The sequence below is a fragment of the Poecilia formosa genome, unplaced genomic scaffold (genome assembly GCF_000485575.1).
Source record: "Poecilia formosa unplaced genomic scaffold, Poecilia_formosa-5.1.2 Scaffold114, whole genome shotgun sequence".
In the NCBI taxonomy this organism is placed as follows: Eukaryota; Metazoa; Chordata; class Actinopteri; order Cyprinodontiformes; family Poeciliidae; genus Poecilia; species Poecilia formosa.
Genome location: NW_006800053.1, coordinates 1,116,086 through 1,129,953, shown reverse-complemented (window position 1 = coordinate 1,129,953; position 13,868 = coordinate 1,116,086). Strand labels below are relative to the sequence as shown.

At 41.4% G+C, this 13,868-nt stretch overlaps 1 protein-coding gene across 1 annotated transcript in view; it reads left to right on the top strand.

Annotated features, from left to right (window-relative positions):
• smurf2 (SMAD specific E3 ubiquitin protein ligase 2) overlaps positions 1-13,868 on the top strand; it is a 70,654-nt gene that overhangs the window by 16,166 nt on the left and 40,620 nt on the right. Inside the window, exons 2-3 of the mRNA XM_007560295.2 lie at positions 6,368-6,406; positions 9,522-9,630. Coding sequence (XP_007560357.1) covers positions 6,368-6,406; positions 9,522-9,630 — 148 coding nt within the window. The remainder of the gene's footprint in view (positions 1-6,367; positions 6,407-9,521; positions 9,631-13,868) is intronic.

Below are 13,868 nucleotides of genomic sequence, written 5' to 3'. Positions count from 1 at the left end.
CAAGTGATCTTGTCTTACCTACCTCAAATCTTATCTACCTCTAGTCTGAAAATGAGCCACTGTCCTCTTTAGCAACAGTTATCCCACTGTAGCCCAACTTAGCAACTTTATTACTATATTTAGTGACTTTTCAAACAAAAAAATCAATCACAATCCTCAGGTCAGGCTTTTTAAAGATCAGTGATTGGCCAGTAAACTGCAATCGGAGCCCCTCTGAAAGTAGTGGAAGAGCTAGGCCTAGCCAGTAATCTTCACCATGTTCCCTGTGTGTATTAGGATGAATAGCTTCATGTCTGCGAGCTCGTCATGCGTGGAAGCTCCAGCTCCAGCGCTCTGCTAATATTAGCCCCCATCTGCTGCGGGCCCGGTGATAATGATCTACAGAGACCATGTGCAAGACTAAACACTGGAAACGGATCAGGAGACGCTTCAGACACCAGATGACACGAGATGAAGAGCAGCTCGACTGGTACGCTTGTCTGCAACAACTTGGAAGTCCGCGCTGTCACCTTCACTCTCCTTTCAGGCGTCGTGTCCAAGAAAACGCCGGGGAAGGAGTGGAGAGGGGAAAAGGAAGCCCCTTTTGTTTATGGAGTAACAATGTTGCGCGTGAGATGGGAGTCGAGACGTTCAGACAAACAGGCAGACGAAAGGTTGGGGAGCGAGGGGGAGTAGCCGGTGGGAGTATGTTCCCTAAAGATGCCTCAGACTGTCTGGTGGTGCTGGGTCAGTGCGTACGACTGCAGGAACCAGGTGGACAGGAAAGGGAGGTTCAGCACACGGTCAACCTGAGCTAGAGGCCTGAATAGATTTGTTTAGGTTCACACAGAGTTACAGTTTTACGCTAGGAGACGAGTGGCTGGTTCTCTGAAGGGGCTCCTTCCTCTTGTTAAGCCGCGCTTCCATGTAGTTTAGACTCAGACATGGACGGGAATGGAGGGTTATTAGCAGCCAGTCGTGTTAGTTCCCACAACCCCACTTCCTCCTCCTCGTAGGCTCCGGCGTAATGGTTAACCACAGCGCAGCAGAATAAAAGGAGTCCCTACTTCCCCACAGTGCTCAGTTCCTTTCCCATGATTCCTTCTTTTTTTTTTTTTTTGTCTTAGCGGGTGTCAAAGTGACTGCAAAAGTAGCAGTATTTGTTCGGATCACAGGAAATGAAAGAACTTTCTTACTTTCATCTTGACTTGATTGCTGCCATGGCGACGCTCTCTCCTCTCTCTCTCTCTCCCTCTCTCTCTGCCTGTCTCCCTTAGATGTCACGTGACGGTTCTCTCCCCAGGTGTTTGGCCTGCGCCTGGCAGCCTTCATTGATTCGTCCGCACAGTGAGACTCTTTGTGCGTCGGCCTGGGAGAAACTCTCTGCCCATCCTCTCCCCACAGGTGGGGACGTTAACTCCGGTCGCACTGTTGCTGCTGTCGCCAATCAGAAATAGTTTTTGATTAAAGACGGCGAGGGAAGGAACTGCGTCAACGCGGGGCTGATCGTCGGCTGTTGGGTTCGCTCGGTTCTGCTTTCCCAGCTGTCCTCTGGGAAGTGGTTCTGTTTGGACTCCAGTGTGAAAAGCCATTATGTGATTTAGTAAGGGAGAGAGTAGCAAATCCCCCCTTTTTAGCTACTTATAGTTGTATTTCTGCTTTGCAGCTGACCAAGTTGCTTTCACGTTTGACAATATGCAATTGGAACCAAAAGCATTGTTTTGTTTTTGCTAACTTTTTTTCATTCCTGCCATCATGATGAATGTCTTTAAGCCAACGAAAACAACAACATTTTTTCACTTTTGGTTTCATTGTGACTTCAAATATCTTTGCCACTCAGTGGTCTTCCTGTTGTCTGCGCCCCGCCATGACTCCCTCCCCATCTGCCCTCATCCCCATCCGTCCACGCTGCGAGCGGAATGAGAAACGCGGGCAGCACAGAGATACCCTTCTCTCAGCTTTGCCTCAATACTTGCCGTCACTATGACAACAGAGGATTTTAGAGGGAGGAGTGCGGGGGTCTGGGGTGCACAGGGCATTTTGAATTGGCGTCTGCCTTTTTTTTCTTTAGGTGGTAGCAGGGAAGAAAGTTACCCGTCTTGAGTGTAAAGGCATAAAGTGACCTTATTGTTTTGTACAGTAATCATATTTTTCTTGTTTTGTAATCCAGGGGCTGCAATTTCTGGAGGGAAGAGGTTATGCGATAGAGCTGCACAGCATATCGAATCACATTTGTCATTGCCAAGGACTGTTCAGATACAATACTTGGCAAGATATATTATTTCAGGTGCTGTGCGTTCATACAGTACTTGCCAACAATAACATAACACCTTGGTATCAATTTTGGGGACTAAGATAAGAAAACTCTTGCAGAAAAATGTTGTCACTGCAATGAGGGCACAAAAGAATAGCGAGGAAATATTGCTTAATCACTAGTCAATATTATGATCACAACTAGCAGTGATGCGCACACGTCTGCTAATGCGCTAATAGCGGAGCTAGTTTATCATTTGGTGCGTTAGCCAACTTTGAAAACATTTAGCGCACTTCCTCCCTAAAATAAATTTTTCTGGATAAATTCTAAAGTGCTAATTTACTTGCATGTTCTTTAAGCTTTCAGTTGAATAAAGTTTGACATCTGTGTTGAAGGTCTGGTTGGCCACTGTTAAGAATTTGTTGCTGTATTTAGAGACTTTTCAGACTAAAAAAAAAATCAATATTGGCCTTTATTGCAATCGGCAAGTTGGGCTTTTTAAAGATCTGTGATTAGTTCGAAAACTACAGTCGCTGCACACATAATTATGCAGTGATTTTGATTAAAGTTTGTTTAATTAATATTGTACTGTAACAATTATATTCCCCTCTGTGATAGTAATCCAGTGTGCTAATGACTGTAATTGTAAGTCTGTGCCATTTAGCTAGTTAGATTAACAGGAATCATTTTTCAACTAAAACCTGGCCACTGCAGGTATCACCTAGCTGTTAACTTTAAGCTAATTGTGTAAAAAAAATCTTACTTCTGAAAGTATTTCTTTGTAATTACTCCAATGCTAAATATTCATAATTCTTTTAACGGCTCTTTAGGGGCTTCCTTTCTGCTGATGTCAACACTCTTGAGTTTTTTACTGGTTTTTAGCTCTGTAACTCTGCCCCTTGTATGTTTTCATAAGGAGTTTATTTAGGTATAATTGTAGTGTTGCCTTCCTGCTGTGTGGCTAGCTTAGGGCTGCTAATGCATTCACAGGAGGGTCTACATTTTTTCCCTCCACTTTAGTTTGATTTAGACTGAGGTGGCTGCTCTTTGCTTCTTCTTCCGTGTTTAATTGTCTTTTTTTTTTAAGTGTATTGTGGTCTTGCCATTAGGGGTCCATTTCTGCACAGGAGTTGGGATTTGTCAAGCTAATTTTTGCTAAAATTCAACCAAAATCTACACCTGAATTATCTAGAATTTTTTGTAATCTTTATCTCGTCAGTGATTTGTGACTAAATCTACAACCTTCTACTGATTTCCACACCACCAATCATCTCAGACAAACGCAAGGCTTTAGCTCATTCCCTTATCTGTGTCGACAATGAATGAAATCAGTGGAGTTGGAGAGAAGAGCAAGGTGTCTCTGCACCGCCGAGCACTTGCCCGCACGCTGCGGGCAAGTGCTCGCCTGCGTGTTCGCGAGGAATGCGACAGAAAGTGATGCATACCAGATGTTTGAGAAATGAGGTGGGTTTCACTGGAACGTAACACATTCCCAGGGATGTTTGTGGAAAGATTCTTCCTCATCTGACGAGCATGTTCTGCAACGCCGCCGCCGCCTCCCCGCCACCCTTACCCCCAACATGGCCGGGCAGCCCGCTTAGTCGACTGTTTATCCGTCTGCCTCCGTTTCTTTAATCTCGCTCGGGAGTTGCGCTTTAGTGGGATTTTTACACCGCTTATGTGTAAATATTGACATGAGTGAAGTTGGTGATGTTTGTGGACACGGTCCTTTAAGAAGTATGAGAGCCAGCACTGTTTCAGGTCCAAGTTAAAGTGATTCAGAGTGACATTTGACATGGTGTTAGTGTCTGGGTATGTGTGGCATGGAGTGCAGGGCCAGAGGAAAAGGCAGGGACTCATGACTGAGTATCTTAAGCTTAAACTTGCTACTTTGGGAATGTCTTTTGAGCATTTATGTTGGTAAAACAGTGGAGTCTTGCTTGAAACGTCTCCCTGACCCGTCTGTTGTGTTCCTTGATCTTTCTGATGCTGTTTGTTGATGAAGCTTCTCTAACAAGGTTTTGAGGCCTTCACAGAACAGCTGGATTGATGCCGAGATAAAATGTTCACACAGGAAGACTCAATTTACCAGCTAAAACCCTGTCTCCATTGTCAAGTGTCACTCTGCGCAATCCCAGTCCTCAAAGACCATTGTTCTGCAACTCCTAGATGTCTCCCTGGTCCAAAATATTTCCCTGGTCCAAAATATTTCAATCAACTCAAGGTAGATGTACTACCTTGGGTTTGTCTCCAATAGGAAGGTGTTCATTGTGGGTTGGCTCGTCCAGTTGACGACGTTTACGTTCTACTTGGGGAAGAACAGCGTAATGCCGCTACCTTAGAGAAAAGGCAGTTGGTCATGGGGTTGAGCATTTATCATATTGTTTATCATTTATCGTGATATATTTCTTATGATAATTTTGATTTATCGTTGTCTCGATAAATTCCAATTAATAATGTTAAAAAGCCCCCAAAAACTCTCTGTGAAACTTTATTGTAGGAATGATTCATTTTGCTATTTTCTCCATTTTGTTCAATGAGTATAAATAAACATCAATACATTTGAAAATATGCTTAAATGCAGTTACTGTGTGTGGTTTAGTGATACAAATCATATAATAAATGAGTTTGTTTTTGAAGAGCAGTATTTGTGTTTGTGGTTCAATAATTGCTGTGTCATGCAGTTTGAGCCATGCAGTTACCTAAAAAAATAATAAATAGCTCTTATCGTCACTTTTATCATAATCACAATAGTACCCCAAAACATCATTATTAAACTTTCTGTTCACATCGCTCACCCCTAGTTGGTCACACAAATTTTGTTTGTTGGTGTAAAGGTGCATTTTTCAGGTTTTTATTAGTGAAAAAAATGTAGTTTTGCTCCATTAATTTGGTTTAAAGGAGGTGTACATGATTCATCACTATAAACACCTGGTATTTATTCATTTTCTTCACCAAAAGATAAGCAGGAGTGATTGCTTGCTAATCTGTTATCAAGTGACGGCGAGCAAAGTTTCAGAGGTACAGACGATAAATAATCCAACGTTATTACTGCCAACAACAGCTGGACTGTGAGAACCAGTTCATACAGCCTAAAAGCAGCAACATGTGTCAGGTATCATGTAGACCTTACGGGTGAAAAAAGGTGAAACAGCAGCGATTCGTGCCGGTGAATCATCCCAGCTGCAGGTTCAAGAGTTGCCGCACAGATGGTACAATCGGGGAAAATCTTTTTCAGGGTTTCCCCCAGTGTTTTATAAGCCTGGCGGGCCACCAGGCTTTACTTGTGCCCCTACCAGGCTAAGCATTGCTTGTTTATTTTAAGTCTTTTTAAAATGTTTGCATCGTTGGTGTTCAGATATTAATTTTCCAATCTTTCAATAACACATAATTATTGATTGATATTTTCAAATTTCCTGTCAGCTTTTAACTCAAAAACGCAACGGGCTGCTGGAAGAATGACTGCCCTGGCGCCCAACCACCAGGCTTAGCACGTTTTCTGAGGGAAACCTTGCTTTTGTAGCGGCTCATCTTGTTTTTTCTTTGTTTTTTTTTACCATGGTTTGTTTCAATCTTAGGCGCTTTGGAGCCTTCCCAGTTTCAAAAGAATATGATTAAAGAAAACCACTTACTCCTTTCATAAGTCTGTGGTGACGCTTTCAGAGTGCATCATCTCTTTAGAACCAGGAAATTCAGACGCGTTGATAAGCCAAACCACTTAAGTTTCTCAGTGGGACTTGAGGGGGGAAAAAAACAAAACGTTTCCAGTGTTTCTGACTCACTGGCTGTAACTCTGAGCCCCAGACACCCAGGTGGCCGGTGAGCTTCCTCATCAATCCATATTTTTCACCGGTGGGGGATGTTAGCAGCTCTGCTCCGTCACCTCGGCAACCGCTTCTACATTACTTACAGTAGAGAGGCAGAATCAAACTCTTTGCTGCAGGCTAACTGGTTGTGATGGAGAACTGGAGAATGTAGATTTTTTGTTAGATTTTATTTTTGTGAAAAAATAATTTAGTTGGAGCAAAAATAACCTCCTTTAATTACACAGTTTCATATCAATACCAATGAAAGCAATGCCAATGCTTTCATACTGGAACCTAATGATTTTGATTTTTTTTCTTTCTCTTCTAGTCCTGTGTGCCAAAAACCTGGCAAAGAAAGACTTCTTCCGTAAGTAGCCAACTTTTGCAACTGCTTTGTTTAAACTTCTCTGCTTAGATTTCTGTTTCATTCATCTCTTTGAGGTGTTGCCTTTTTAGACTTGTGGAGATTCGACATGAACACTGTGAAGTCGTCTCCGTCCTAGGAATGAGACGCTGAATTTAAACTCTGGCGAAGACAATGACGGCTCTCCAGGGTCTACATATTTTTCCACTGTGTGCATCGCCTGTGTCCTACAGGGTTTTGTCTCTTTAAATTACATCATCTTAATTCTGATGTCGCATAAACAGGTGTTCTTACACTGATATCCTGCTAAATCTTGAAAATAAACTTATCTTTTTATGGCGGTAACTCTCGAGGCACGACTTCTTCAAAATGCAGATTGCCTTGAAAACCCTCAGTTTCAAGAAAAAAACAAACTAAAATTAAAGAAAACTGCAGGCTTTAAATCTGTCCTGTTGCTCTCAAAATGCATCATCTCTGAGATTCAGATACACTGATATCCAAAGTTTGTCTGTTCCTGTTTGCTCCAGAATGGGTAAACTTTAACTTCATTAAAAAAATAAACGTATTGTTCTTAGCAAAGTCACCAGTAGCACAATTATTGGTGCCTCTAACATTTCATAGGAAATAAATGTAGACGAACTTTGTGTTTCCTTTGACTAAATAATTGTGCAAAACTACAACGGAAACACTTTTATCGCATTACACAAGTCATGTGATCAACAACTTGCTGTGCTTGATTCTAATGCAGCAAATTCTCCCAACCATCCCTTATGTTATTTGTTTGTTTTTTTAAATCTAAATCTCATTCAAGGTGGCATTAAAAAAAGGTCTTAAAAAGTCTTATTAGACTTGACTAAACCTGCAGATACTCTATGCAGGTTTTTTCTTTCCCGTCTTTTTTTTACAAAGTGTTATCAGCAGGGACACCAATAACCGTGACACCTAAACAGTTTTTTACTCTCAAAGTGGAATTAAGTAAAGTTTTATGAGCTTCTGCTCCAGAAAATGTTTTTTTTTTTTTTTCATGCGGTTGGCACAAGAAAGGGGTCAAATACTGTGCCGAGTCGCCGTGGACAGCTTGCACTCTTGCAGACCAAACTTCCTGATACCTTCTTGTTGGGTGTTGGCAGAGTTTTTTTGTGTTTGGAGCAGGCTGTCATGGTGAAAGAGCATATAAAGTTCCTCCACTCTGTTGGGTGGTTTTTGCCCCTCCCATGTTCAGGAGCAGAGAATTCATTCACCCTGAAAGCTGTCAGGGGAGTTGCACCCACAACCTAGAGTTGAGTTGAATTCGGCTTTACACAAGTCACAAAATTAAGTCTTCTGCTCTGTTTTTTTGCACTTTGCAGCGTGTTGCACGCATATATAAGTGGATTTTTATGTTATCTGTATTGCTCATGTGCTGCAAAGCTGGCTACAGTTCTCTGTTCGCTTGGATGAAAATGCGGCAGAAAACAATTTCTGTTCAGAATGTCTCGTTTAGCGTCGTGTTTACTCGGCTCAATAAATCGAGATCTTAGCATCAACCCTGATGTTTACATTAGTCTGTGATCTTACAGCCTCACGTAGCACTGGATGACTCGGGTTTTCACTACACACATATGTTAAAAACTGAAAATTCTTAGTATCTGTTTCTTGTTTCTTTTGTTACAGCTGTAGACAATGTAATGCACATCAGTTTCTTTTAAGACTGATGCATTATGTTCGTCTTAAAATTTTCAACTAATGATGGGACTCAGTTAATTGCAAGGTCTGTAATTGATTAATCATATTTTAATTGAAGACTGTATATTGACAAAATAAGCAAAAATGTCAATTCAAAAAACCTTTTTGCTGCCAAATTATTGAATAAATACACATATGCGGAAGTTGCTTGCTGCTTGTGTGTCAGATTTACGGCCGTACCAGAAACGCAACACAAAGGTTCGAAATCTGTGTTTTTGAATTTTAAAAAAAATAAAAATGTGATTAATTGAGTTAGACATCAAAATTAACGGACTAAAGTCCCAGCCTTAGTTTCAATTGTTGGTTCTTTAGACTAACTATAAACCGGTGCTGATGAAATGCATCAAACTTCGTCTTTCAAAGAACTTTCTAACGTTTTCTCAGACTGTAGCCAAAGTAGAGTGTCTTTTATTACCATTTTGAGTGAAATACCAACACAAAGATGTCCGTAGCTGTAAAGTAGATGGAAAAGAGCACAGACCACAGGTTCAAGAGATTATCTTGCGAATGGTTAACCACAAAAGAATGGCAATGAGTCTAGATATGCAGAGCTGCTGGAGTCAGGCCACAAAACACTTGCAGCTGTAATTGTAGTGAGAGCCAAAAGCATTGAGGCAGGGGAGTAGAATCTAAACATAAACTACAGATTAAATGCGTAAAACAAAAAGCATAATTTATTTTTGCACAACTTTTTTTGATGGTCTGTCACATAAACTCGCTTGATACAAAACATGTCGATTTTTGTAGTTGAAACAAGAGAAAATCTGAAATGTTCAGAGCATATAAATTTGGAGTGCGCCGATAAATCAGCCAGCTAATCGATTGGCCCAGATTTTCTTAATTTTGGGTGATCGCCAGTGGCACATAGTTGCATGATAAACCGAACTTGCGATCCACCTCTGTAAAGTCTGAAAGTCAACCGCTGTCGACTTGTGCTCTGACATGAGAGCGAGCTGACTGATGGACCTGACATCAGGTCCGGTTTGCACATGCAGGGTTAGCAATAGTCAACCAACTGTTGACAAATTAGCAACTTTTCAAATCCCCCCAAAAATCGGCATTGGCTAAAATCAGAATTGGCAGGTCAGCCAGAAAACTTCAATTGTTTCACCCTTAATATAAATACTTTTTTATCTTCTTAATACTTTTATTTATCCATATGTGTTTATAGTCACACTCTTATTTTTTTTCCTCCTGTGTCCTCCTGTAGACTAGCAAAGACATTTTGTGTCTTTGTGCAATAACAATAAAATGACTATTTTTTCATTCCAGAGTAAGTAAAATCAGCTGAACTATTTAGATGATTTCTACACCTTAAGAAAAGCTTTTTTGTTTTTTTTCAAATATTGAAACTTTTGTTGACGTTCTCCGGTGTCCCCCCCCTCCCCCCCAGGTCTCCCTGATCCGTTTGCCAAGGTTGTCGTGGACGGTTCAGGCCAGTGCCACTCCACAGACACTGTGAGGAATACGCTTGACCCCAAGTGGAACCAACACTACGATCTGTGAGTCCCAGTGGATTTATTTTTCTTTTTTTTTATTTATGACACTTCTGACATCTGTTTTCAGAGATAAAATCCCCTCTGACTTCCCCTTTTCTGTCGGTTCATGCCTCACACTTCGCACGTCTGTCTTTATTTAACCTTAATGTGTCTGGGGCTAAGACGCTAACGGGACCTAATTGACAACAGACGAACGGAGTTCTGACATCTGGCTCCTAAGGTGTGTGCGGATCCTTTTTACGATGACATCACGACTGAGTCCAAAACTGTCCCCCGGAGCAGCACTTATCGAAGCGGAGACGGGCGGGATGCCTACAAACACCGCTTTCCTCCATTGACTGAAACACGTGCATGTCTTGTTGTACGGCGCTCCGCATTTTCTCCCCTCCCAAAAAGACGGTCTGCCCCGTCAGATAAAAAAAAAAGAAAGAAAAGAAAAAAAGCAACCTGGAAAAAAAATAAAATGGAAAAAAAAAAGCGTGTGAGAGTGAAAGTTTCCAGCATTCGCCCCGATTTATCCAAACCGTCAATCGTGGCCAACAACGGGAGGCAGCACGTGTCTCAGTTTGTTTGGTTGCCGTGGCTACGAGACTCTCTCTCTTTTTCGCTCCCTCTTCTCTCTCTTGCTCTCGCTTTTTTTGCGAAGCTGTTAAAAGAGCAGCTCGTGTCGCGTCCGACAGGGGGAGGGAGGGGGAATGTCACGTGTGTGCCGTGGGACGTTCAGACTGGAGAGGAGGGATCGGCTCGCCGCGTTTTAACTCGTCCCACGGGTCTGACGATGCAGCCGGCTGGAGTTCACGTGAAGCCGTGATGCGTCTCCCATCAGTGTTTCACCGGCTGCCGGTGTTCACTCCTGCGGCTGGCTGAGGGATTCCCAGGTGCTGTCACATTTTTTTCTTTTTTCCTTTTTTAAGCCCCACAAATATTACATTTTATTTCCGGAAAATGTTAAACTTGTTGAGACATTTTTTTTCTTTTTCTTTTCTTTTTTTATTTTCGGATAGTACCATCTAAATTCTAAAGTAATGGCTTACGTCCTTTTATTATTGTTTTTTTTTTGCGAAAAGTGATTTTGAAAAAGGGGGGAGACCACCACCCTTTTCTTTCCAAGAGATGTTTCAGGCAAATAAATTAATTTTGGCAAAGAATTAAAAAAATAAAATAAAATTAGGAAGGTGTATTAGGAATAAAATATTTTATTTTATTCTTCCCCTGTGTGTGTGTTATGCAAGGGTCCAGAGATTCTGAGTGTGTTTTTGTGTTTCCAGGCCTGTGGTGAGCCGCAGCCAGCAAACTGGCCCGTGAACTCTGACCCTTCAGCTATGTTGCAGGATGTGGCCGGCGTGCCAAAGATAGTAGACACAGTCTGGCTTCTTTTCTCTCGCACTCAATCTTCCTGCACTGGATTTGTGTAAAAACGGATTTGTACAAAAAAAAAAACAACAGAAAAAAAACAGAAAAACTCAGGACGTTAAATAAGTTCAAACAAAATAGCAACCGTTTGTCAGTCGGCAACGGTTGCCCCCTCCAGATAATTTCTTCGCAGGCTGGCGTTCATTAGCTTAAAGTGTTTCAGCCACGCTCCTGGGAGTGTCCACTTTATCACATTAGGTTAATAAAGAGTCCTCCAGAGACTGTGTTAACAAACACTTAAGTGCCCGATGTAATGGAAAATTATGCACGCCCACTCATCCAGCCCGCTTCCTGTGACCATCTGAGCCGCTTGCTGAAGAGCTAAACTGTGAGCTGTTAATTCGCAGTGATATTTTTAAGCCAAATCAATACGTCTTGTCAACTAAAGCATTTATTTCTTCGTTTAATTAGTTTAATTTACATACTCCATTTGTTGTGCGAACCATAAAAATGATGTGAGAGCACAATTCAGCAATCTAAATGTGGAATTGTTTGCGTTGTTGTGCTGAAGTGAAACTAAATCCATTTTTAGTGCCTTGCAGAAGCTTCCATGTCCTTCTGATGTTTTACCACATTACAACTACAAGCTGGTTTTATGTGATGGAGCAACACAGTTATCAATGCTGCTTCATGGTGGCCAGCATCTTTAGAAGTAAAACTTTGAAAGCTGTGTTGTGAGCTTGTATTCAACCCCTTTTACTCTGATGCCACTAAATAAAACAGTGGAACCAGCTATGCAGTCTGAAAAAGCTAAAAATAAAAATAACATGTTTGGATTTTTCTTATTTTCTCCTCCAGTGTTGAAAAAGTGTTGTGTTTCTTATTTTCGTTTTTTCTTTCTTTCTGTCTTTCTGCCTGCCTGTTTCTTTCTGACTTTTCTTTCTTTCTTTTTTCGTCTATATCTGTGCCTGTCTTTCTGCTTCTCTCTTTCTGCCTGTTTTCTTTCTTACCGTTTCTGCTTGTCTTTCTTCCTTTCTTACTTTGACTTTATTTCTGTTTCTTTCTTTTTTTCTTTTATATTTCTGCCCGTCCTTCTTTCTTTCTGTTTTTCTTGCAGAAACTTTCTTTCTGTCTTTGTCTATCCTTCTTTCTGTCTTTTTTCAACGGGTTCAGTCGACTGACATCCATGTTTCTGCAAAACTACAGAGACATGGCTGTCCACCTAAACCAACAGGCTGGAGAAAGAGGGCAGGAATAAGAGATCTCTGGAGGAGCTGCAGAGATCCAGAGCCAACATTAGGGAATCTGTTATGCAGGAACGCTATTGGAGCTTTGCTCTACAAATCTAGTCTTTTATAAAAAAGTGCCAAGGAGAAAACTGCTGTTGAAGCAAAAACTTTCAGTCTTATTAGCTGTTTTCCACAAGCCATGTAAGGGATACGGGGGGAAAGTGTTAAATAATGCTCCATGTTATTGTTTATAGCAGCATACTAACACTGTGAATCCACTCTTATCTTTTTGTTGAAATCTCTTAAAGGGGCAGTATCATGTAAAAATAAACTTTTTTTATGTTGTAATGTTATTCCCTCATCAAAAACAGACCTGGAGTGTTGCTTTCATTTTTCCAAGCATGTTTGAGAAATCATTCAATCTTCATGGCAACCATTCAGCTGTGGGAAACACCTGGGTGGACTTAGGGCCGCCTTCAAATCGCAGTTCCTCCTCGGAAAATCGTCCGTTTCCAAACTTCTGATTTTCAGCCATATAGAGCCCCAATCAGCTCCTTCAGACTAGCCAGCAGCAATTAGCAAACACCTGGTGGAGCTGCACATCAGCTGAGCTCATTATAGGAGCTACGTCTCGTTGAAACACTGGTGAAAACTGTTAAAGGAGCCATGTTGTTATGACTTCCTGACAACAGAGTTTCAGAAAGAACAGGAGCTTCTTAAAGAAACAGAAGCCCAATTTCAAGGTGTCGAATCAGGAATTAAAATTTATTTTAAATCATATTTCATATACAGAACATCTTACAACAACTGCAGGAAACGTGGTTACTTGATTATGCTACAAAATGACACTTTGTTGCTGGAAAGCACAGAATACTGCCCCTTTAAAGTCTTGATAAATACAGTTGGGGGCTGAGAAGGGGTGTGAAAACTTCTGCAATGTACTGTACTGTTTATTTTTTCCAGCCTGTTTTCATGCTGCAGCCCTACAGAGAGACTGTCATAATTAACCATACAGTAGAGAATTATGGATCTAAAAGTGCCACTCCGAGAGAAATGTCAAGTTGTGGTGCCAACTTCTGAATACTAATTGCATAGGATTTATACTCCTTGCGTTTTTAAATCATATTCATAGCCTGATTTTCCTTTTACTGTGACCAGAAAAAACAACAACTTTTAATGTAATGGAAACGGTGCATCTAGTTCTAAAAATCTGCTGCCTGTTTTATGGTCAAGCTCACTTTTATCATCGGGACTCTGCTTGGTTTTATTGTCTACGACTGTGTTAAAATTCTTCGCCAGTCTAATGAGTTTTACAACACGAAGGGTGATCCAAACGACTGCGTTTTTTTTTGTTTTTTTTTTCTTTTCTCGCTGACATCCACGTCCCTCCCATCGTGTCTGACTTGACGGAGCGGCTCTCTTCCCATCGCACCCCAGACAGGCATTTGGCACGCGCTCAAAACGTCCAGACGTCTTACTCACAGCCCCATTGTTTCGGATCCCTCTTGGTGAAAAGCGGCGGCGTAATTACACGGGGGACGCGGCTCTGCAAATCGCTCAGACGATTCGCTTTAAGCCGAGGGAGGGAGCCCACCCGAGCAGATGTGCCACGACAAGTTCAGATGGTGACTTTTTTTTTTTTTTTTTTTTTTTTTTTTT